The sequence below is a fragment of the Cherax quadricarinatus genome, chromosome 74 (assembly GCF_038502225.1).
Source record: "Cherax quadricarinatus isolate ZL_2023a chromosome 74, ASM3850222v1, whole genome shotgun sequence".
Classification (NCBI taxonomy): Eukaryota; Metazoa; Arthropoda; class Malacostraca; order Decapoda; family Parastacidae; genus Cherax; species Cherax quadricarinatus.
The window spans coordinates 5391931-5415415 of NC_091365.1; the positions used below are offsets into that span (position 1 = coordinate 5391931).

At 47.6% G+C, this 23485-nt stretch overlaps 1 protein-coding gene across 4 annotated transcripts in view; it reads left to right on the top strand.

Moving 5' to 3' along the window:
• Positions 1–23485, top strand: part of jing (AE binding protein 2 jing) — a 263347-nt gene that overhangs the window by 140822 nt on the left and 99040 nt on the right. For all 4 annotated transcript variants that reach the window (XM_070100720.1, XM_070100721.1, XM_070100722.1 and 1 more), the window contains one exon: positions 17489–18752. In XM_070100720.1, the coding sequence (XP_069956821.1) occupies positions 17489–18752 (1264 nt within the window). The remainder of the gene's footprint in view (positions 1–17488; positions 18753–23485) is intronic.

Genomic DNA, 23485 nt, shown 5'->3' on the forward strand with positions numbered 1-23485 from the left:
GAGAGATGGTGGTGGGGCTGGCCTCTGTGAGAGATGGTGGTGGGGCTGGCCTCTGTGAGAGATGGTGGTGGGGCTGGTCTCTGTGAGAGATGGTGATAGGGCTGGCCTCTGAGAGAGACTCGCAGGCACACCTCATACCTGGAGTGTGTGCTGCACTCTCACCTCCAACACTGGTGGATGTTCCTTCAATACTGGTAGATATTTAAACAACACTGTTGGATGTTTGTCCAACACTGGTGGGTGTCCTCCAATACTGGTGGATTCAACACTGGTGGGTGTTCCTCCATCACTGGTGGGTGTTCCTCCATCACTGGTGGGTGTTCCTCCAACACCGGTGGGTTCAACCAGCACTGGTTGAAGTTTCTCCAGCACTGGTGGGTGTTCCTCCAAAATAAACTTATTCAGGTACAGTTAAACAATATTTGACTGATTAAAGTTATCTTAAATAATTTGTAAATTACCTAGACTAACCCAAATAGCCTTAGAGTAATTACCAACAGGCCTTTTTAACGATTGTGTCATGTATCTTACATGCGTTCCGGGTGCTTTTTGCACGATGTTACACAGGCATTCCAAAATTTCGTTTGTGTGTGTAGATACCTTTTAGTTTGAAAATGACACACACACACATTATATATATATATATATATATATATATATATATATATATATATATATATATATATATATATATAATGTGCCGAATAGGTAAAACTGGTCAATTAGCAAGAACTCATTTAAATTTAAGTCCTTTCTAAAATTTTCTCTTATACATTTAAAGATATATTTTTTTCATTTATGTTAATATAAAAATTTATAATTTTTTACAAAAAAGATCTTAGGAAACTTAACTAACCTTATTATAACAAAAGCAATTTAATATAGCCTAATCCAGCTAAATATATTATATATAAGTGTACAGTAATTTAATAATAAACAAACACAATGAAATATATTTTTTTCGTTAGCTTCAGAATGTTTTTGTTTTTTTTGTGAAATTACTGCAGGCACAAATTTTCGCTTGCCCTGTTCGGCAAGAAGTGCGTTGCTGTTTAAGCCAGAATAGCAAGTTTTACTTATTCGGCACGACATACACACACACACATTTATATATATATATATATATATATATATATATATATATATATATATATATATATATATATATATATATAACTGTGAAAAAATACTGAAATTCCAATCTCTTTCGTGACTTCTCACATTATCAAGGAACTATAAAAGCATATAAAGGGCCAAGACTACACCTCACCATCACATCCCACAACAAAGAAACACCTGACGCGCGACGACACCCGACTCATAAGAAACGAGGAACACTGCAGCAGGCCTGTTGGCCCATACTAGGCAAGTCTTTCGCAATCTATCCCACTAACAAAATATTTGCCCAACCTTAGTAGTGGGATGGATTGCGAAGGACCTGCCTAGTGTGTGTATATATATGTTGCATTATTTTGCCTTGATGCTGGTGACGGGCTCTTGATCCAAGGAACTGGACTTATCTTACCTTTACTTATATCAAATTTGAATGTCTCGCACTCTACAAGCACTGTATGATCCCTACGGGTTTAGTTCGTATTAAAATGTAACATTTGTGAATGGCATAAATTTTGAATTCAATGTCTGATGCATCGTGTGAAATGGATGAAACAATTCAAGGATTGAGGCTGTGAAGGTACAAATTTTGTGGGATTCTGAGCAATAACTTAGAAAATACATCACATTAAACTTCTAGTGTCTGTGTTTTCTCCAAGTATCTTGATGTTAGGTTGCTTAAGTTATTATGTGGATATGTAAATTAGATTGGTTTCTGTGAAATAATTGGCTAGTATCCTTCTGGTTGGAAATAAGCCATTGTTTGACTTAATACACAAATAATACGTGCATAGGAGAAAGAAGCTTATGACGTTTCGGTCCGGCTTGGACCATTGACTGTGTGACTTTCTAATGGTCCAAGTCGGACCGAAACGTCGTTACAAGCTCCTTTCTCCTGTGTGCGGGTTATTTGTGTATTGTTCCAGTCACGGTATTGTGCCTTTTTTGTTATCCTAGGTTAAATAAACTTAATGTTCTTTTATGTGCCTATAACATATGTGAATCCTCAAGACCATTGTTAAAATGTTGAATGTTACGCAAAATGTTACATAAAACTTAATGTACTTAAAAGCTAGTTAGTCCTAGAGAAAAGTTTCATGTGACTTTTCTCTGTAGGTCCCAATTTACTTTTATGGAAGAAGTTGAAAACCTTAAGAGACACGTAAGTTCCTCCGTCTTCTAATAACATGTTCATAAGGTGAAGTCCAGGATCTTTCTTTAATTCATGGTATAACTTAAATTGTCATCAAAGATTTGTTAAGTTATACCATGAATTAAGGAAAGATCCTGGACTTCACCTGACGAAACGAAGTAAATGCGATAGTAATTATGGATAAAGTAGGTTATAGGGGAAGAATAAACATGTTATTAAAAGACGGGGGAAGTTGCGTGCCTCTTAAAATATTGTTTTCCAGACGATGATGTCTGAGTATCGCTTCTGATTAGCTTCAACTATTCCATTCTGACAAATTGGTATTGCAGTTTCTGAGCGGCTTCAAGCTTACATGTGTATTTTGGGATATTGGTCTCTTTGAAAGCTTTGAATTAGATTTGGGCTGCGTACCTTTGATGAGTTTCAAAAGTTTTTCTACTCGCCGGATCCCGGTCGTGGGCCAGGCTTGTCTGGTGCTTGCCTGGTCAGCCAGGCTGCTGCTGGCCCACATATCCATCACAGCCTGCTTAATCTGTCCTAATTTACCATTTTTATTGAAGAAGTTTAGATAGTTTCTATGTGATGACTTGTGAATGCCTCTTTTGATTCCCTTCAGAGTTTCATCGCCAATATTAAGCTGCATTATGAACGTATGCCGCACGCTGCACTATTCCAACCACGTGCATTGAGGTACTAGAGACTGGAGCTACGGAAAACGGAGATGCCTACATCGGATAGCGCATCAATTGAAATACATCTGGTTTCTTATTTTTTCTATAGTAGAGTAGCTGAAATTTATCTTGTTGCCCATTGGAAGTTCTCGTGTAAGTCGTTGAACATATTTTGTCCTGTGGCACACTGGAAGTCCTGATTTATGTCGTTGAACATTATATGGGATGCTGTTGCTCACTTGAAGTTCTGGTGTACGTCGTTGAACATATTTTGTCCTGTGGCACACTGGAAGTCCTGATTTATGTCGTTGAACATTATATGGGATGCTGTTGCTCACTTGAAGTTCTGGTGTACGTCGTTGAACATATTTTGTCCTGTGGCACACTGGAAGTCCTGATTTATGTCGTTGAACATTATATGGGATGCTGTTGCTCACTTGAAGTTCTGGTGTACGTCGTTGAAGCATTATATTGTGGCCTGTGGCCCATTGGAAGATCTGGTTTGTTGTGTCCTCTATAGAATCCACTCTTTCACGTCTTCGAGGTATGTACCTGTTGTCTGGCGTAGATGACAGAATTGGGGGAGGTACCCTGCCTAAGGTACGAACTTTTCACGGTGAGATTACGGTAGCGATGTTGTCACGGTGGTGGTGTTGTCATGGTGGTGATGGTGTTGTCACGGTGGTGATGGTGTTGTCACGGTGGTGATGGTGTTGTCACGTTGGTGATGGTGTTGTCACGGTGGTGATGGTGTTGTCATGGTGGTAATGGTGTTGTCACGGTGGTGATGGTGTTGTCACGGTGGTGATGGTGTTGTCACGGTGGTGATGGTGTTGTCACGGTTGTGGTGTTACCATGGTGGTGATGGTGTTGTCATGGTGATGGTGTTGTCACGGTGGTGATGGTGTTGTCATGGTGGTGATGGTATTGTCACGGTGGTGTTGGTGTTGTCAGGGTGGTGATGGTGTTGTCACGGTGGTGATGGTGTTATCACGGTGATGGTGGTGTCACGGTGATGGCGTTGTCACGGTTTTATTGGTATTGTCACGGTGGTGTTGGTGTTGTCACGGTGGTGATGGTGTTGTCAGGGTGGTGATGGTGTTGTCACGGTGGTGTTGTTGTCACGGTGATGGCGTTGTCACGGTTTTATTGGTGTTGTCACGGTGATGATGGTGTTGTCACGGTGGTGATGGTGTTGTCACGGTGATGGTGTTGTCACGGTGGTGATGGTGGTGTCACGGTGGTGATGCTGTTGTCATGGTGTGATGGTGTTGTCACGGTGGTGATGGTGTTGTCATGGTGGTGATGGTGTTGTCACGGTGGTGATGGTGTTGTCACGGTGGTGATGGTGTTGTCACGTTGGTGATGGTGTTGTCACGGTGGTGATGGTGTTGTCATGGTGGTGATGGTGTTGTCACGGTGGTGATGGTGTTGTCACGGTGGTGATGGTGTTGTCACGGTGGTGTTACCATGGTGGTGATGGTGTTGTCATGGTGGTGATGGTGTTGTCATGGTGGTGATGGTGTTGTCACGGTGGTGGTGTTACCATGGTGGTGATGGTGTTGTCATGGTGCTGATGGCGTTGTCACGTTGGTGATGGTGTTGTCACGGTGGTGATGGTATTGTCACGGTGGTGTTGGTGTTGTTACGGTGGTGATGGTGTTGTCAGGGTGGTGATGGTGTTGTCACGGTGGTGGTGTTGTTGTCACGGTGGTGATGGTGTTATAACGGTGATGGTGGTGTCAAGGTGATGGCGTTGTCACGGTTTTATTGGTGTTGTCACGGTGATGATGGTGTTGTCACGGTGGTGATGGTGTTGTCACGGTGGTCATGGTGTTGTCATGGTGGTGATGGTGTTACGGTGGTGATGGTGTTGTCACGGTGGTGTTGTTGTCACGGTGGTCATGGTGTTATCACGGTGATGGTGGTGTCACGGTGATGGCGTTGTCACGGTTTTATTGGTGTTGTCACGGTGATGATGGTGTTGTCACGGTGGTGATGGTGTTGTCATGGTGGTCATGGTGTTGTCACGGTGATGGTGTTGTCACGGTGGTGATGGTGTTGTCACGGTGGTGATGGTGTTGTTACGGTGGTGGTGGTGTTGTCATGGTGTTGTCACGGTGGTCATGGTGTTGTCACGGTGGTCATGGTGTTGTCACGGTGGTCATGGTGTTGTCACGGTGGTCATGGTGTTGTCACGGTGGTCATGGTGGTGATGGTGTTACGGTGGTGATGGTGTTGTCACGGTGGTGTTGTCACGGTGGTGTTGTCACGGTGGTGATGGTGTTATCACGGTGATGGTGGTGTCACGGTGATGGCGTTGTCACGGTTTTATTGGTGTTGTCACGGTGATGATGGTGTTGTCACGGTGGTGTTGTCACGGTGGTGATGGTGTTGTCACGGTGGTGATGGTGTTGTCACGGTGGTGATGGTGTTGTTACGGTGGTGGTGGTGTTGTCATGGTGGTGATGGTGTTGTCACGGTGGTGGTGTTGTCATGGTGGTGATGGTGTTGTCACGGTGGTCATGGTGTTGTCACGGTGGTCATGGTGTTGTCACGGTGGTCATGGTGTTGTCACGGTGGTCATGGTGTTGTCACGGTGGTCATGGTGTTGTCACGGTGGTGATGGTGTTGTCATGGTGGTGATGGTGTTGTCACGGTGGTGATGGTGTTGTCACGGTGGTGATGGTGTTGTCACGGTGGTGATGGTGTTGTCACGGTGGTGATGGTGTTGTCACGGTGGTGATGGTGTTGTCATGGTGGTGATGGTGTTGTCACGGTTACCTGGAGGTTATTCCGGGGATCAACGCCCCTGCGGCCCGGTCCATGACCAGGCCTCCCGATGGATCAGGGCCTGATCAACTAGGCTGTTACTGCTGGCCGCACGCAGTCCAACGTACGAGCCACAGCCCGGCTGATCCGGCACTGACTTTAGGTATCTGTCCAGCTCTCTCTTGAAGGCAGCCAGGGGTTTATTGGCAATTCCCCTAATGCTTGATGGGAGGCTGTTAAACAGTTTTGGGCCCCCGACACTTATGGTGTTTTCCCTTAGTGTACCAATGGCGCCCCTACTTTTTATTGGGGGCATTTTGCATCGCCTGCCCAGTCTTTTACTTTCGTAGGGAGTGATTTCTGTGTGCAGATTTGGGACCATTCCTTCCAAGATTTTCCAAGTGTAGATTATGATATCTCTCTCCCTCCTGCGTTCCAACGAGTACAAGTCAAGTGCTTCCAAGCGTTCCCAGTAGTTAAGGTGCTTGACAGAACTTATACGTGCAGTAAAGGATCTCTGTACACTCTCTAGATCTGCGATTTCACCTGCTTTGAATGGAGATGGATGTTAATGTACAGCAGTATTCTAGCCTAGAGAGAACAAGTGATTTGAAAAGGATCATCATGGGCTTGGCATCTCTCGTTTTGAAAGTTCTCATTATCCATCCTATCATTTTCTTTGCACGTGCGATCGTGGCACTGTTGTGATCCTTGAAAGTGAGATCCTCAGACATTACTACTCCCAGGTCCCTTACATTATTTTTCCGCTCTATTGTATGGCCGGAGTCAGTAGTATACTCTGTTCTAGTTATTATCTCCTCCAGTTTTCCATAACGGAGTAGTTGGAATTTGTCCTCATTGAACATCATATTGTTTACCGTTGCCCACTGGAAAACTTTGTTTATATCTTCTTGGAGGTTAACCGCGTCCTCAGCAGATGACAGCCTCATGCAGATCCTAGTATCATCCGCAAAGGATGATACGGTGCTGTGGTGTATATCTCTGTTTATGTCTGATATGAGGATAAGGAATAAGATGGGTTACCTGGAGGTTACCTGGAGGTTATTCCGGGGATCAACGCCCCCGCGGCCCGGTCCACGACCAGGCCTCCCGATGGATCAGGGCCTGATCAACTAGGCTGTTACTGCTGGCCGCACGCAGTCCAACGTACGAGCCACAGCCCGGCTGATCCGGCACTGACTTTAGGTATCTGTCCAGCTCTCTCTTGAAGGCAGCCAGGGGTTTATTGGCAATTCCCCTAATGCTTGATGGGAGGCTGTTGAACAGTTTTGGGCCCCGGACACTTATGGTGTTTTCCCTTAGTGTACCAATGGCGCCCCTACTTTTTATTGGGGGCATTTTGCATCGCCTGCCCAGTCTTTTACTTTCGTAGGGAGTGATTTCTGTGTGCCTTGTGGAACAGAGCTCTTCACTATGGCAGCCTCCGATTTAACTCTGTTGACCACTCCTCTTTGTGTTCGATTTGTTAGGAAGTTGAAGATCCATCTCCCCACTTTCCCAGTTATTCCTTTAGAACGTATTTTATGGGCTATTACGCCATGATCGCATTTGTCAAATGCTTTTGCAAAGTCTGTGTATATTACATCTGCATTCTGATTTTCTTCCATTTTTTCTTCCGGTGGTTATGGTGTTGTCACGGTGGTCATGGTGTTGTCACGGTGGTCATGGTGTTGTCACGGTGGTCATGGTGTTGTCACGGTGGTTATGGTGTTGTCACGATGGTCATGGTGTTGTCACGGTGGTCATGGTGTTGTCACGGTGGTGATGGTGTTGTCACGGTGGTCATGGTGTTGTCACGGTGGTGATGGTGTTGTCACGGTGGTCATGGTGTTGTCACGGTGGTGATGGTGTTGTCACGGTGGTCATGGTGTTGTCACGGTGGTGATGGTGTTGTCACGGTGGTGATGGTGTTGTCACGGTGGTCATGGTGTTGTCACGGTGGTCATGGTGTTGTCACGGTGGTCATGGTGTTGTCACGGTGTTGATGGTGTTGTCACGGTGGTGATGGTGTTGTCACGGTGGTGATGGTGTTGTCATGGTGGTGATGGTGTTGTCACGGTGGTGATGGTGTTGTCACGGTGGTGATGGTGTCAAGGTGGTCATGGTGTTGTCACGGTGGTGATGGTGTTGTCACGGTGGTGATGGTGTTGTCATGGTGTTGTCACGGTGGTGATGGTGTTCTCACGGTGGTGATGGTGTTGTCATGGTGTTGTCACGGTGGTGATGGTGTTGTCACGGTGGTGATGGTGTCAAGGTGGTCATGGTGTTGTCACGGTGGTCATGGTGTTGTCACGGTGGTGATGGTGTCAAGGTGGTCATGGTGTTGTCACGGTGGTCACGGTGTTGTCACGGTGGTGATGGTGTTGTCATGGTGGTGATGGTGTTGTCACGGTGGTCATGGTGTTGTCACGGTGGTGATGGTGTCAAGCTGGTCGTGGTGTTGTCACGGTGGTCATGGTGTTGTCACGGTGGTGATGGTGTCAAGGTGGTCATGGTGTTGTCACGGTGGTCATGGTGTTGTCACGGTGGTCATGGTGTTGTCATGGTGGTGATGGTGTTGTCACGGTGGTCATGGTGTTGTCAACTTATGTGGCGCTGCATGGCACGAAATTGTCTACTTCCTCTTATCCTCTTGGTAGGTCAATTCTTGTCCCCTTCCTCCCTTCATTCCACACCCCTCCCCCCTCCCACCTCTCTCTCTCTCTCTCTCTCTCTCTCTCTCTCTCCCCACAACTCTACACATCCCTTCTTTTATCTCGACTCTTCACGCACCTCTGTTACTCTCTCCTTCCCACATCCGTTCCTTCATCTTTCCTCTCCACATCCCCCTTCTCCCCTCCCTTCATTCCACTCTACTTCCTCCCCCTTCTTCCCTCCTCCTGACATACCTTCCTGCTCGACTCCCCTCCCTCTTCTCCCCTCCCTCCTCTCCCCTCCCTACCTCCTCTCCCCTCCCTACCTCCTCTCCCCGCATCCCCTCCTTTCTGCCTCTTGTCTTCCTCCCTCTCTTCTCTCCACATGCCTCCCCCTCCTCCCTACATGCCTCCCACTCTCCTCCTTACATGTATCCCACTCTCCTCCCTACCTGCCTCCCACTCTCCTCCCTACATGCCTCCCACTCTCCTCCTTACCTGTATCCCACTCTCCTCCCTACCTGCCTCCCACTCTCCTCCCTACATGCCTCCCACTCTCATCCCTACATGCCTCCCACTCTCCCTGCAGCCCACCATTTTTCTTCTCTTCCTGTTTCAGGTAATAACTTGGTTTGTTATTGGATTAAGGATAACAATGGGACTGGGGAGGTTACGCCATAGGATGTGCACCCACATCCTTTTGTCCACATCTTTTCGGTTGTGAAGCCGTTGAGGTGGGGCGGGATGGTAGGGTAGGCGGGGTTCTCGGGTGGGGTGATTTCTGGTATGAGGTTTCGACGAGGTAGGGCTGGTTTTCTTGTTTTGAGTTGGATTGGGGTTTTTAGGGGGGTGGTTGGAATTGATATATATTGGCTGAACAAAGTATGATAGGTGTTGCGGTTGGAGTGGGGTTTAGTTGGGGGTTGTTGTCGGGGTGAGGGAGGCAAAGACTAGGGGAAGTTATGGGTCATTGTCCCAGCGTGGATGTGAGAGTTCCGGCGGAAGTGGGACAGATGTTGGGGTGGGTTGGGGGCGGTTGCTGGTTGGTGGGTGAGTGGGTGGGTAGGGGCAATAATGTGTGTTGCTGAGGTTCAAGCATCCACCATTCTGTCTCCACGCCCCCACTAAGGCGTCCCCTCCCCCAACCACCAGCGTCCCCACCCAAGGTTCCTTCCGCGGCCCTTGCCATTCCCATACGCCCCTTCCGCGCCCTCTACCATTCCTTCCTGCGCTCTCTACCACGTCTTCCTGCGCTCTCTGCCACGCCTTCCTGGGCTCTCAACCACGCCTTCCTGCACCCCCTACCACTTCACCTCGTCAGTCCACCATCCCTCCCCTTCCTCTCCTTCCCTCTTCCCCCCCTCCTCCACTGCATGCTGGATACAGCTGGTCCCATTTCATTGTCTACACTAGGACACTAAGTACTGTAGTGGCTGTGCCACTGTATCTCTATGTAGACATGGTCTCACAGTATCCAACAGTGGATGACGATTATCCTTTCCAGGCACCAAGAGGTGGTGTGCTGGGTGACGAGAACTTGTTTTATTCCAGGATAATCAACATGTGGATGGCACTCTCTATCCCAGACACCAGCAAATTGAGTTGTGTATCTTATTTTATTTCCCCATTAAGAGTTCCGAGTGTTTTCTACTCCCGGAGCCCGGCCTTGGGCCAGCCTCGTCTGGTGCTTGCCTAGTCAATATGGCTGTTGTTGCTGGTAGCCCGCTGGCCCATATATCCATCACAACCTGGTTCATCTGGTACCTAGCGAAGATACTTGTCTAGATACCTCTTGAAGACTTCTATAATTACCCCAACAGTATTTCTGGTATTATCTGGCAAGATGTTGAATAATCAGGGGCTAGGGACGTTGTGCCCGTGGCCCATTCACGTTTCCATTTTTTCCTCAGCCACCTTGTCAGATGTATTACGGCGAGTTTCCCTTTTGTTCCTTCGTGATTAAACACATTCTCTTTTTGCCGTTGTTTTTATAATTATTGAGATACCTGTAGGGTTCTCATGGAGCTTGTATAAGTACCGGGATACCTGTAGGGTTCTCATGGAGCTTGTATAAGTACCGGGATACCTGAAGGGTTCTCATGGAGCTTGTATAAGTACCGGGATACCTGTAGGGTTCTCATGGAGCTTGTATAAGTACCGGGATACCTGTAGGGTTCTCATGGAGCTTGTATAATTACTGCGATACCTGTAGGGTTCTCATAGAATTTGTATAATTACTGCGATACCTGTAGGGTTCTCATGGAGCTTGTATAATTACTGCGATACCTGTAGGGTTCTCATGGAACTTGTATAATTACCGGGATACCTGTAGGGTTCTCATGGAACTTGTATAATTACCGGGATACCTGTAGGGTTCTCATGGAACTTGTATAATTACCGGGATACCTGTAGGGTTCTTATGGAGCTTGTATAAGTACCGGGATACCTGTAGGGTTCTCATGGAACTTGTATAATTACCGGGATACCTGTAGGGTTCTCATGGAACTTGTATAATTACCGGGATACCTGTAGGGTTCTCATGGAACTTGTATAATTACCGGGATACCTGTAGGGTTCTCATGGAACTTGTATAATTACCGGGATACCTGTAGGGTTCTTATGGAGCTTGTATAAGTACCGGGATACCTGTAGGGTTCTCATGGAACTTGTATAATTACCGGGATACCTGTAAGGTTCTCATGGGACTTGTGTAATTACCGGGATACCTGTAAGGTTCTCATGGGACTTGTGTAATTACCAGGATACCTGTAAGGTTCTCATGGGACTTGTGTAATTACCGGGATACCTGTAGGGTTCTCATGGGACTTGTATAATTACCGGGATACCTGTAAGGTTCTCATGGGACTTGTGTAATTACCGGGATACCTGTAAGGTTCTCATGGGACTTGTATAATTACCGGGATACCTGTAGGGTTCTCATGGAGGTTGTATAATTACTGGGATACCTGTAGGGTTCTCATGGGATTTGTATAATTACTGCGATACCTGTAGGGTTCTCATGGGACTTGTATAATTACCGGGATACCTGTAGGGTTCTCATGGGACTTGTATAATTGCCGGGATACCTGTAAGGTTCTCATGGGACTTGTATAATTACCGGGCTACCTGTAAGGTTCTCATGGGACTTGTATAATTACCGGGATACCTGTAGGGTTCTCATGGGACTTGTATAATTACCGGGATACCTGTAGGGTTCTCATGGGACTTGTATAATTACCGGGATACCTGTAGGGTTCTCATGGGACTTGTATAATTACCGGGATACCTGTAAGGTTCTCATGGAGCTTGTATAATTACCGGGATACCTGTAAGGTTCTCATGGAGCTTGTATAATTACCGGGATACCTGTAAGGTTCTCATGGGGCTTGTATAATTACCGGGATACCTGTAAGGTTCTCATGGACCTTGTATAATTACTGGGATACCTGTAAGGTTCTCATGGAACTTGTATAATTACCGGGATACCTGTAGGGTTCTCATGGAACTTTTATAATTACCGGGATACCTGTAGGGTTCTCATGGAACTTTTATAATTACCGTGATACCTGTAGGGTTCTCATGGAACTTGTATAATTACCGGGATACCTGTAAGGTTCTCATGGAACTTGTATAATTACCGGGATACCTGTAAGGTTCTCATGGAACTTGTATAATTACCGGGATACCTGTAAGGTTCTCATGGAACTTGTATAATTACCGGGATACCTGTAGGGTTCTCATGGAACTTGTATAATTACCGGGATACCTGTAGTGGATGACCAAGAGGTCACAGTCTTGGGATACCTGTAGTGGATGACCAAGAGGTCACAGTCTTGGGATACCTGTAGTGGATGACAAGTCTTGGGATACCTGTAGTGGATGACCAAGAGGTCACAGTCTTGGTATACCTATAGTGGATGACCAAGAGGTCACAGTCTTGGGATACCTGTAGTGGATGACCAAGAGGTCAGTCTTGGGATATCTGTAGTGGATGACCAAGAGGTCACAGTCTTGGGATACCTGTAGTGGATGACCAAGAAGTCACAGTCTTGGGATACCTGTAGTGGATGACCAAGAGGTCACAGTCTTGGGATACCTGTAGTGGATGACCAAGAGGTCACAGTCTTGGGATACCTGTAGTGGATGACCAAGAGGTCACAGTCTTGGGATACCTTTAGTGGATGACCAAGAGGCCACAGTCTTGGGATACCCGTAGTGGATGACCAAGAGGTCACAGTCTTGGGATACCTGTAGTGGATGACCAAGAGGTCACAGTCTTGGGATACCTGTAGTGGATGACCAAGAGGTCACAGTCTTGGGATACCTGTAGTGGATGACCAAGAGGTCACAGTCTTGGGATACCTGTAGTGGATGACCAAGAGTCTACAGTCTTGGGATACCTGTAGTGGATGACCAAGAGGTCACAGTCTTGGGATACCTGTAGTGGATGACCAAGAGGCCACAGTCTTGGGATACCTGTAGTGGATGACCAAGAGGTCACAGTCTTGGGATATCTGTAGTGGATGACCAAGAGGCCACAGTCTTGGGATATCTGTAGTGGATGACCAAGAGGTCACAGTCTTGGGATACCTGTAGTGGATGACCAAGAGGTCACAGTCTTGGGATACCTGTAGTGGATGACCAAGAGGTCACAGTCTTGGGATACCTGTAGTGGATGACCAAGAGGCCACAGTCTTGGGATACCTGTAGTGGATGACCAAGAGGTCACAGTCTTGGGATACCTGTAGTGGATGACCAAGAGGTCACAGTCTTGGGATTCCTGTAGTGGATGACCAAGAGGTCACAGTCTTGGGATACCTGTAGTGGATGACCAAGAGGTCACAGTCTTGGGATTCCTGTAGTGGATGACCAAGAGGCCACAGTCTTGGGATTCCTGTAGTGGATGACCAAGAGGTCACAGTCTTGGGATTCCTGTAGTGGATGACCAAGAGGCCACAGTCTTGGGATACCTGTAGTGGATGACCAAGAGGTCACAGTCTTGGGATTCCTGTAGTGGATGACCAAGAGGTCACAGTCTTGGGATTCCTGTAGTGGATGACCAAGAGGCCACAGTCTTGGGATACCTGTAGTGGATGACCAAGAGGCCACAGTCTTGGGATACCTGTAGTGGATGACCAAGAGGTCACAGTCTTGGGATACCTGTAGTGGATGACCAAGAGGTCACAGTCTTGGGATACCTGTAGTGGATGACCAAGAGGTCACAGTCTTGGGATACCTGTAGTGGATGACCAAGAGGTCACAGTCTTGGGATACCTGTAGTGGATGACCAAGAGGTCACAGTCTTGGGATACCTGTAGTGGATGACCAAGAGGTCACAGTCTTGGGATACCTGTAGTGGATGACCAAGAGGTCACAGTCTTGGGATACCTGTAGTGGATGACCAAGAGGTCACAGTCTTGGGATACCTGTAGTGGATGACCAAGAGGTCACAGTCTTGGGATACCTGTAGTGGATGACCAAGAGGTCACAGTCTTGGGATACCTGTAGTGGATGACCAAGAGGTCACAGTCTTGGGATACCTGTAGTGGATGACCAAGAGGTCACAGTCTTGGGATACCTGTAGTGGATGACCAAGAGGTCACAGTCTTGGGATACCTGTAGTGGATGACCAAGAGGTCACAGTCTTGGGATACCTGTAGTGGATGACCAAGAGGTCACAGTCTTGGGATACCTGTAGTGGATGACCAAGAGGTCACAGTCTTGGGATACCTGTAGTGGATGACCAAGAGGTCACAGTCTTGGGGTACCTGTAGTCTGTAGTGGATGACCAAGAGGTCACAGTCTTGGGATACCTGTAGTGGATGACCAAGAGGTCACAGTCTTGGGATACCTATAGTGGATGACCAAGAGGCCACATATCTGTAGTGGATGACCAAGAGGTCACAGTCTTGGGATACCTATAGTGGATGACCAAGAGGCCACAGTCTTGGGATACCTGTAGTGGATGACGGGATACCTGTAGTGGATGACCAAGAGGTCACAGTCTTGGGATACCTGTAGTGGATGACCAAGAGGTCACAGTCTTGGGATACCTGTAGTGGATGACCAAGAGGTCACAGTCTTGGGTGTTTTTTGCTCAGGTTACTTGTTTTTTCGTTTCCAAATTTTAATTTTGCTGTTCTTGTGTGTGTTGTATTTATTTTTTTTCGCTGAGAGCACTGAATAGTATAGTTAAAGAGCTCATTATACAAGTTATTCCTTTTGCACGTATTTTGTTAGCTGTTACACCACCTACCTGGAGGTTATTCCGGGGATCAACGCCCCCGCGGCCAGGTCCACGACCAGGCCTCCCGGTGGATCAGGGCCTGATCAATCAGGCTGTTACTGCTGGCCGCACGTGTTATCATGGTCGCACTTGTCAAAGATTTTGACAGTCTGTGTATACTATACTACATCTGCATTCTGTCCTCCATTGCATACAGTACTATGTCATAATGAAGAATAAAAAGGCACAGTACCGTGACTGGAACAATACACAAATAACTCGCTTACGACGACGTTTCGGTCTGACTTGGACCATTTACAAAGTTATACTAGCAGAAAAGAGCTAGGAAAGATTCGTCAGGAAACAAGACAAATGTTTCCTGACGCGGGTCTTGATCATATGATGACCCACAGCTGGAGCTTTTGGTCAATTGACCGAGGCCTTCCGCTAGAACAGAGTGAGGTAGGCAATATTAAATAAGAGAGTGGGAAAAAGGACGGGAAGAAGAGAGGGAGAAAAGGAAGTAGTGGTAGGTAGGTAATGGAGATAGTAGTAGAAGAAATAGAAAGTAGGGAGAATAGTTTTGTAGCAAAAGAGAGAAAAGGGGGAGGTGCAAGGTGAAGAGAGACAACAGCAAGTTGCAGCCCTGGGTTGTGCCAGTTTTGTGAATCCATGTATATACCTTTGAAGAGTTTCGAGAGTTTCTCTATTCTCTGAGCCCGGCCATGGGCCAGGCTCGTCTGGTGCTTGCCTGGTCAACCAGGCTGTTGGTGTGGTTTGTGATCTTGCCTTTTAAAACTTTGTTTCAAAGATTTTAACACTGGGACGTCAGTGCTGTCGGTTTATAGTGAAGAAGAGAAGGCACAGGTGAAGAGCAAGTTATTACTGTGGGAACGTTTCACTCTGTGTAGAGCTGTATCAGGTCACTGTTGAAGATCAATATAAAATGAGAAACGTTGTCACGAAGGTTTGAGCTGCACCTGTCGTGCTTTTCATTGCTATCGTCAGTTAGTCTTTGTATCCGTTTCGCTCGTGCCTTTGAGCTGATAAAGCTCAGCTTCGAGTGAAACGTTGCGTAATGTAGGCTTTGCTATAATCATTTGTGTATTAGCCTCAGTTTTGTATAAACTTGTATTGAGTAAGTAGAGCGGGAGTAGAAAGACTCTGGAAACTCATCAAAGGTATATAAAAAGTTCTGTAATACTGAGTGTAACGTTTATGAGTGGTTTATGAGTGTAACGTTGTAGTGTTACAGTGGTTTATGAGTGTAACGTTGTAGTGTTACAGTGGTTTATGAGTGTAATGTTGTAGTGTTACAGTGGTTTATGAGTAACGTTGTAGTGTTACAGTGGTTTATGAGTGTAACGTTGTAGTGTTACAGTGGTTTATGAGTGTAACGTTGTAGTGTTACAGTGGTTTATGAGTGTAACGTTGTAGTGTTACAGTGGTTTATGAGTGTAACGTTGTAGTGTTACAGTGGTTTATGAGTGTAACGTTGTAGTGTTACAGTGGTTTATGAATGTAACGTTGTAGTGTTACAGTGGTTTATGAGTGTGACGTTGTAGTGTTACAGTGGTTTATGAGTGTAACGTTGTAGTGTTACAGTGGTTTATGAGTGTAACGTTGTAGTGTTACAGTGGTTTATGAGTGTGACGTTGTAGTGTTACAGTGGTTTATGAGTGTGACGTTGTAGTGTTACAGTGGTTTATGAGTGTAACGTTGTAGTGTTACAGTGGTTTATGAGTGTAACGTTGTAGTGTTACAGTGGTTTATGAGTGTAACGTTGTAGTGTTACAGTGGTTTATGAGTGTAACGTTGTAGTGTTACAGTGGTTTATGAGTGTAACGTTGAAGAAAGCAGATAATTACCTAGTAGTTAGCAATGGATAGTAATGCATTCACGTACACCATCTTTATTGAAGACGTTTCGCTCCTTGGACCTTAGTCACTTCAAATACATGAATATGAGAGAAGACAGTCTGTATAAGGTTTAGGGGGGACAAGATAGCATAGTAATACCACATAGTAATACCCACCATTGTTCAGTGTTGGCGGCCTCGTTCAGGGCAGGAGAAATATCTGAGCCGGAACATATACAGAGATCGTTTACGGCCCGCAGGGAGCCAATGTAGCCTTTAAATTACTGGGAACGCATTGAGGTCCTAAATATGTACTCGCTGGAGCGAAGGACAGATAGATACATGATAATCTATGCTTGGGAAATACTTGAGGACCTTGTCCCAAATCTCCACACTGCCATAACATAGTGGAGTGAGAGATATGGGAGGAAGTGTAAAATAAACCCAGTGAAAAGCAGGGGTGCGATGGGCACAGTAAGGGAACACTATCAACATTCGTGGCCCCAGACTATTCAACATTTTGCCAAAAGGTAGCAGAAACACTGCTGGATCAAGTGTAGAAGCCTTTAAAAGGAAACCAGACAAGTATCTTCAGGTGCCAGATCAGCCAGGCTGTGATGGATATGGGGGGCAGCAGCCTGGTTGACCAGGCTAGCACCAGACAAGCCTGGCCTATGGCCGGGCTCGGAGTAGAAAGACTCTCGAAACTCATCAGAGGTATAAGGGTTTTTAAAGGGTGTAACGTTGTTACAGTGGTATTAATAGTGTAATGGTGCTACAGTGGTGTATAACAGTGTAACAGTGTTGCAGTTACAGTGGTGTATAACAGTGTAACAATGTTGCAGTTACAGTGGTGTTTAGCAGTGTAACGTTGTTACTGGTGTATAACAGTGTAACGTTGTTACAATGGAGTTTAACGGTATAACGTTGTTACAGTGGTGTATAATGTAACGTTGTTAGAGTGGTGTTCAACAGTGTAACGTTATTGTTATTGTTTTATTTGTATTTACAGAGTGTAACGTTGTTATTGTTATGTTACAGTGGTGTTGGAGGAGAGTGGAGTGCGTCCTCACCTTGCTCCTCGCTCACAAGCTCACCCCCACCCCGCCCTGAGGAAGACCTCGACGACTGCTGCCCCACGCCTGCGCCCACGCCCACGGCAGATTCACCCCACACCACGCCCTCGCCCACCACTCCTCATCATGTGCATCAGCTAACCTGCATGGCGCCCAATGATGGGTCGGGCGTGCGCATGGGGCGTAAGGCTGGTCACGATGGTGACCGCCTGATGGGTGGGTTTGGCCCGGGCGGCCAAGTGGGCCACACTCCCCACAAGGACCGCCCGCCAGACACCGCCCACCTCCCGGTGCGGGCCACGCGCCGCAGTGCCCCGCACGACGCCGCGCATCGCCGCAGGCGGCTGCAGGCGGGCCAGGTGCGCAAGCGGTCAGGCGAGGAGGTCAGTATGGGCGCGGAAAGGCGCATTAAGTTAGCGAGGCCATCACCGCCACCCTCGCCCATTAACGGCGTGCGACGCCTCAACGGCTGTGTCAACGGCGGTGTTAACGGGGAAGCGGCGGCGTTGTTGCATAGGCTGGCGACGTTGACGGGGGCGGTGGCGGGGGAGAAGGCCTCTAGACCCAACAACCACGCCCTCAACCACACAAACAATGGTCTCACTAAAGATTCCTTACAAAACGGTGTTGGACGCATCTTCGGGAAAAATGGCATTAAGTGTTTTAACGGGAGTGTAAACGGGCGCGTTAACGGGGGTGTGCGGCCGGAACGGGTGAACGGGGTGCGGCGGGTGGTGGGGGAGGAGTTGCGAAGGAAGGCAGAACTACACCACACCAACAACAACATTGACCCCACCTCCTTGCTTCCCACCACGCCCACCAAATTCGCCCACTCGGACGCCCACCTGCCCACCGGTGGGCACACGCCCACTCTCGCCAAGCGTTCATCTCAGGGAATTCCCCGCCCCACTCAGGGTTTAACTTTGAACTGTGATGTTGGTATCTCACTGCCCGCCCTCTCTCCCAGGGCGGCACACCAGCCGCCCTTGTCCCCCACGGCCGCCCGCTGCTCGGCTAAGTCGTCCCCTCCACCCGCCCACACCACTAAGAGCAGAAGCAGCTCGGCCAGCTCAGGGGCGGGGTCCTCGGCTCCTAGCTCTGGCACCTCCACGCCCACGCCCATAGTCCGCTTCCCTGTCCCGGAGAAGAAGGAAGCGGCAGACGTGTGTAGGTGGAGTGAGTGTAACCTCACCCTCGACCCCACCACCTCGCTCCTAGAACACATCCAGGTGAGTACCTCACCCTCCACTCCACAACCTCACCCTCCACTCCACAACCTCACTCTCCACTCCACAACCTCACTCTCCACTCCACAACCTCACCCTCCACTCCACAACCTCATCCTCCACTCCACAACCTCACCCTCCACTCCACAACCTCACCGTCCACTCCACAACCTCACCCTCCACTACCTCACCGTCCACTCCACAACCTCACCCTCCACTACCTCACCCTCCACTACCTCACCCTCCACAACCTCACCCTCCACTCCACAACCTCACCCTCCACTCCACAACCTCACCCTCCACTCCACAACCTCACCCTCCACTCCACAACCTCACCCTCCACTCCACAACCTCATCCTCCACTCCACAACCTCACCCTCCACTCCACAACCTCACCCTCCACTCCACAACCTCACCCTCCACTCCACAACCTCCACACTCCACAACCTCACCCTCCCTCACCCTCCACTCCACAACCTCACCCTCCACTCCACAACCTCCCTCCACTCCACACTCCACCTCACCCTCCACTCCACAACCTCACCTCCACTCCACTACCTCACCCTCCACTACCTCACCCTCCACTACCTCACCCTCCACAACCTCACCCTCCACTACCTCACCCTCCACTCCTCCACTCCACAACCTCATCCTCCACTCCACAACCTCACCCTCCACTCCACAACCTCACCCTCCACTCCACAACCTCATCCTCCACTCCACAACCTCACCCTCCACTCCACAACCTCACCCTCCACTCCACAACCTCACCCTCCACTCCACAACCTCACCCTCCACTCCACAACCTCACCCTCCACTCCACAACCTCACCCTCCACTCCACAACCTCACCCTCCACTCCACAACCTCACCCTCCACCCCCAGGACCTAACCCTCCATCCCAACACCAATTTTATCACCATATTGTAGTTATGTTATTTTTCACGTGTGTAAAATTACAGAAACCTTTCAATTATTTAAGCGGTGTAAAGATCAAGGTCATATATGAAGTTGTAGAAGCAGTTAGTGTAGTATTCAACCTTCACTATTATGTAAAGCAGCAATAACAAAGAAAGGCACAATACCCTGACTGGAACGATACACAAATAACCCGCACATAAAACAGAGAAGCTTACGATGACGTTTCGGTCTGACTTGGACCATTTACAAAGTTACACTGCCTTCTTTTATGTGCGGGTTATTTGTGTATGTAAAGCATCACATGTAAAGCTATATGTATAGATGTGACAGAGCTAAAAGGTCACAGGGAGGAGTAGGACTCTCTGTAAAAGATGCTTTTTGCTGCCGATGGATTATCAAGTTTCTAGCTCATAAAACACAAAGTAGTAGTAAACTGAGCAAAGTCCACCCATCAGCGAGATAAAAAAAAATAAAGCTCGGTGTCCCCAAGGCACTGTCCTAGCACCTCTGCTGTTTATTATCTTGAGAGCAGACATCGACACACCCAGGACAGTTTTGTATAATCATTTGCAGATGAAACTAAAATAAGTTTGAAAGTCACTTCGGCAGAAGACACTGAAAAAATATAGAAAGATATAAGCAGTGTTTTCCAATGGGCAGGGGAGAACATGACGTTCAGTGGTGATAAGTTCCAACTGCTTAGATATGGAAAGAACAAAGAAATCCAAAGGGACACAATACAGAATTCGAGAGAACCATCAAATAAAACCAAAGGAACACGTGAAAGACCTGGGAGTAATCATGTCAGCTGACCTTTCAAAGAATTCAATAAGCTAAATACCATGTAAGCCAGGAAGATAACGAGATGGTTAATGAGATTTTTCAAAGCAAGGCAAATAGTTCCATTGGTGACACTTTCAATCGCTTGTGCAATCACATTTGGAATATTGTTCATTGGTGACGGTCCCGTTAAGGGCAGGGAAAATATCAGAGCTGGAACAGATAGAGATCGTATACGACCTGCATATAGCCAAGAAAGCATTTAAATTATTGGAACCCCTTGAAGTCCTATGTGAAGTACGAAAGTTTTGAAAAGTGTTGAAAGTGTTGAAAAATGATACAGTAGAAGTACTGGATATTAAAATGGAGAAGAGGAATCTAGTGATTACCTTGGTATGTAAACCACCGTCAGCAACACTTGAGTTCACTGAACAGATAAGGTAAATAGATAAATACTACCTTGAAAACCTCGAGGATCCCACACTAACTATTATCCTCCTCCTCGGAGATTTCCATCTCCCATATTTGAAATGAAAGATGACAAATCACAGCGTTGTACTAAAATATTCCCTGGAAGCACATAAACTCAGCAGATACATACCAGAGAACTAATGGGGCTGTGAAATTTTCCTTCTGTAAAGCACTTGTACACTCTTGATGCAAACTTAGTAAGTTTATTCAGGTATACACAAATACAGTTACATAGATTATCATACATAGCAGCATGTGTGTAGAAAACCTGGGATAATCCTAAAAAGCCAGAGTGACTTATTTCCGTTGGAGTCCTTTAACTTAACAGCACTAATTAAAAATGCGAAATTGTGGATCTGAAGAATGCAGAGGAATTTCGCCGCTCGTATCAGTTCAAAAACTTATGTTAGTGGAACGTCGGAAGTCCCTCGCGAGAAAGGCTCATCATAATTTTTACATGGATGACGTTTAAAGAACTGGTTCCTCATTCGCACACTGGTGACGGTGCGAAGTACCCGCGCTGTAGACTAGGGGTGCAGTGAATGTTAGAGATAATTCAATAAATATAAACGGACCAAGATTTTTCAAGAGACCACTTACTAAGCCAGGACTTCGACAAGTGATAAACCGGGCCGCGGTGACTACGTGCGGCGAGCACCAACAAGCTGGATGATCAGACTGTCTTCAGGGAAGTCTGGTTGAGGGCCGCGGGGACGGTGGTTCCCATAGACAACTTAAGGTATCTCTGCAGTAAAGACGTACCTGGATGTTGTGGGTAGCATCCTTGTGGGTGGTAGTATACCATAGATATGCCCACGCTATGATCGGAGCTGAGGTAGGATAACACTCTATGACCAGTGAAAGGTGATGACCCAAGTTGTCTAAACGGAAGAGTACCTGTGCCTTGAAATGCAGACACTAACCTCTCCTCTTGGTGAATTAATACTGGTGAATGTGAGGGCGTGTAAATGATTATATTAAATGTGTTTGTTGTGGCTCCGGCAGCAGCGCACACAACACAGACTCACAACCATCCCCATATTACACTGAAATGCACTCCTCACCACTCAGGTACACTCATTCAAACGTCTCGTGCTCACTGGCTTTATTTTAAAATAACTTTAACATTAAGAAATAGTTATCAACATTCAGTGTTTTGACTTAGCTGAATATGGAAAATCTTTACAAGAGCTAAGAAAATGTGGGAACTCCATATGGCAATGTTACCTTTCTTTTTCATCTCCTAGTGCTTTTGTTCATTAATTTATGTAGCTCATGTAAGAACCTTGGTTAACATCTCCCTTTGTTTATATATATATGGTTTTAATGTAATATATATTTTGTGGGAATAATGAAATCATCATATATGGTAGAATGTTTACGGTGTTGCATGTGGCGGGTGGCTCGTCCCCAGCCGGTCTGCATGAAGTCTCGTCCCAAGACACACTCCTCTTCCCCTCTCATACCCCCCCCTCCTAACATTCTCTTATGGTTTTTCTATCGTATTTTTTGTAGTTACTTGATAACCATAATGAGAACTAAGCATAATGGTGGAGTATAGATAATAGTTTAAGAGCATACCTTAAAATATTATTAATATATCCATGTGACTTAAGAACTATCTTCAGTATGAATGTGCTAGAACACTGGTTAAGTGTATGAGATGGGAATATTAGGTGTACTGGTGGTGGCGGGTGTGGCAGTGTACTGGTGGTGGCGGGGGTGGCAGTGTACTGGTGGTGGCGGGTGTGGCAGTGTACTGGTGGTGGCGGGTGTGGCAGTGTACTGGTGGTGGCGGGGGTGGCAGTGTACTGGTGGTGGCGGGTGTGGCAGTGTACTGGTGGTGGCGGGTGTGGCAGTGTACTGGTGGTGGCGGGGGTGGCAGTGTACTGGTGGTGGCGGGTGTGGCAGTGTACTGGTGGTGGCGGGTGTGGCAGTGTACTGGTGGTGGCGGGTGTGGCAGTGTACTGGTGGTGGCGGGGGTGGCAGTGTACTGGTGGTGGCGGGTGTGGCAGTGTACTGGTGGTGGCGGGTGTGGCAGTGTACTGGTGGTGGCGGGGGGCAGTGTACTGGCAGTGTACTGGTGGTGGCGGGGTGGCAGTGTACTGCAGTGTACTGGTGGTGGCGGGTGTGGCAGTGTACTGGTGATGGCGGGTGTGGCAGTGTACTGGTGGTGGCGGGTGTGGCAGTGTACTGGTGGTGGCGGGTGTGGCAGTGTACTGGTGGTGGCGGGTGTGGCAGTGTACTGGTGGTGGCGGGGGTGGCAGTGTACTGGTGGTGGCGGGGGTGGCAGTGTACTGGTGGTGGCGGGTGTGGCAGTGTACTGGTGGTGGCGGGGGTGGCAGTGTACTGGTGGTGGCGGGGGGCAGTGGCAGTGTACTGGTGGTGGCGGGTGTGGCAGTGTCCTGGTGGTGGCGGGGGTGGCAGTGTACTGGTGGTGGCGGGTGTGGCAGTGTACTGGTGGTGGCGGGTGTGGCAGTGTACTGGTGGTGGCGGGTGTGGCAGTGTACTGGTGGTGGCGGGGGTGGCAGTGTACTGGTGGTGGCGGGGGTGGCAGTGTACTGG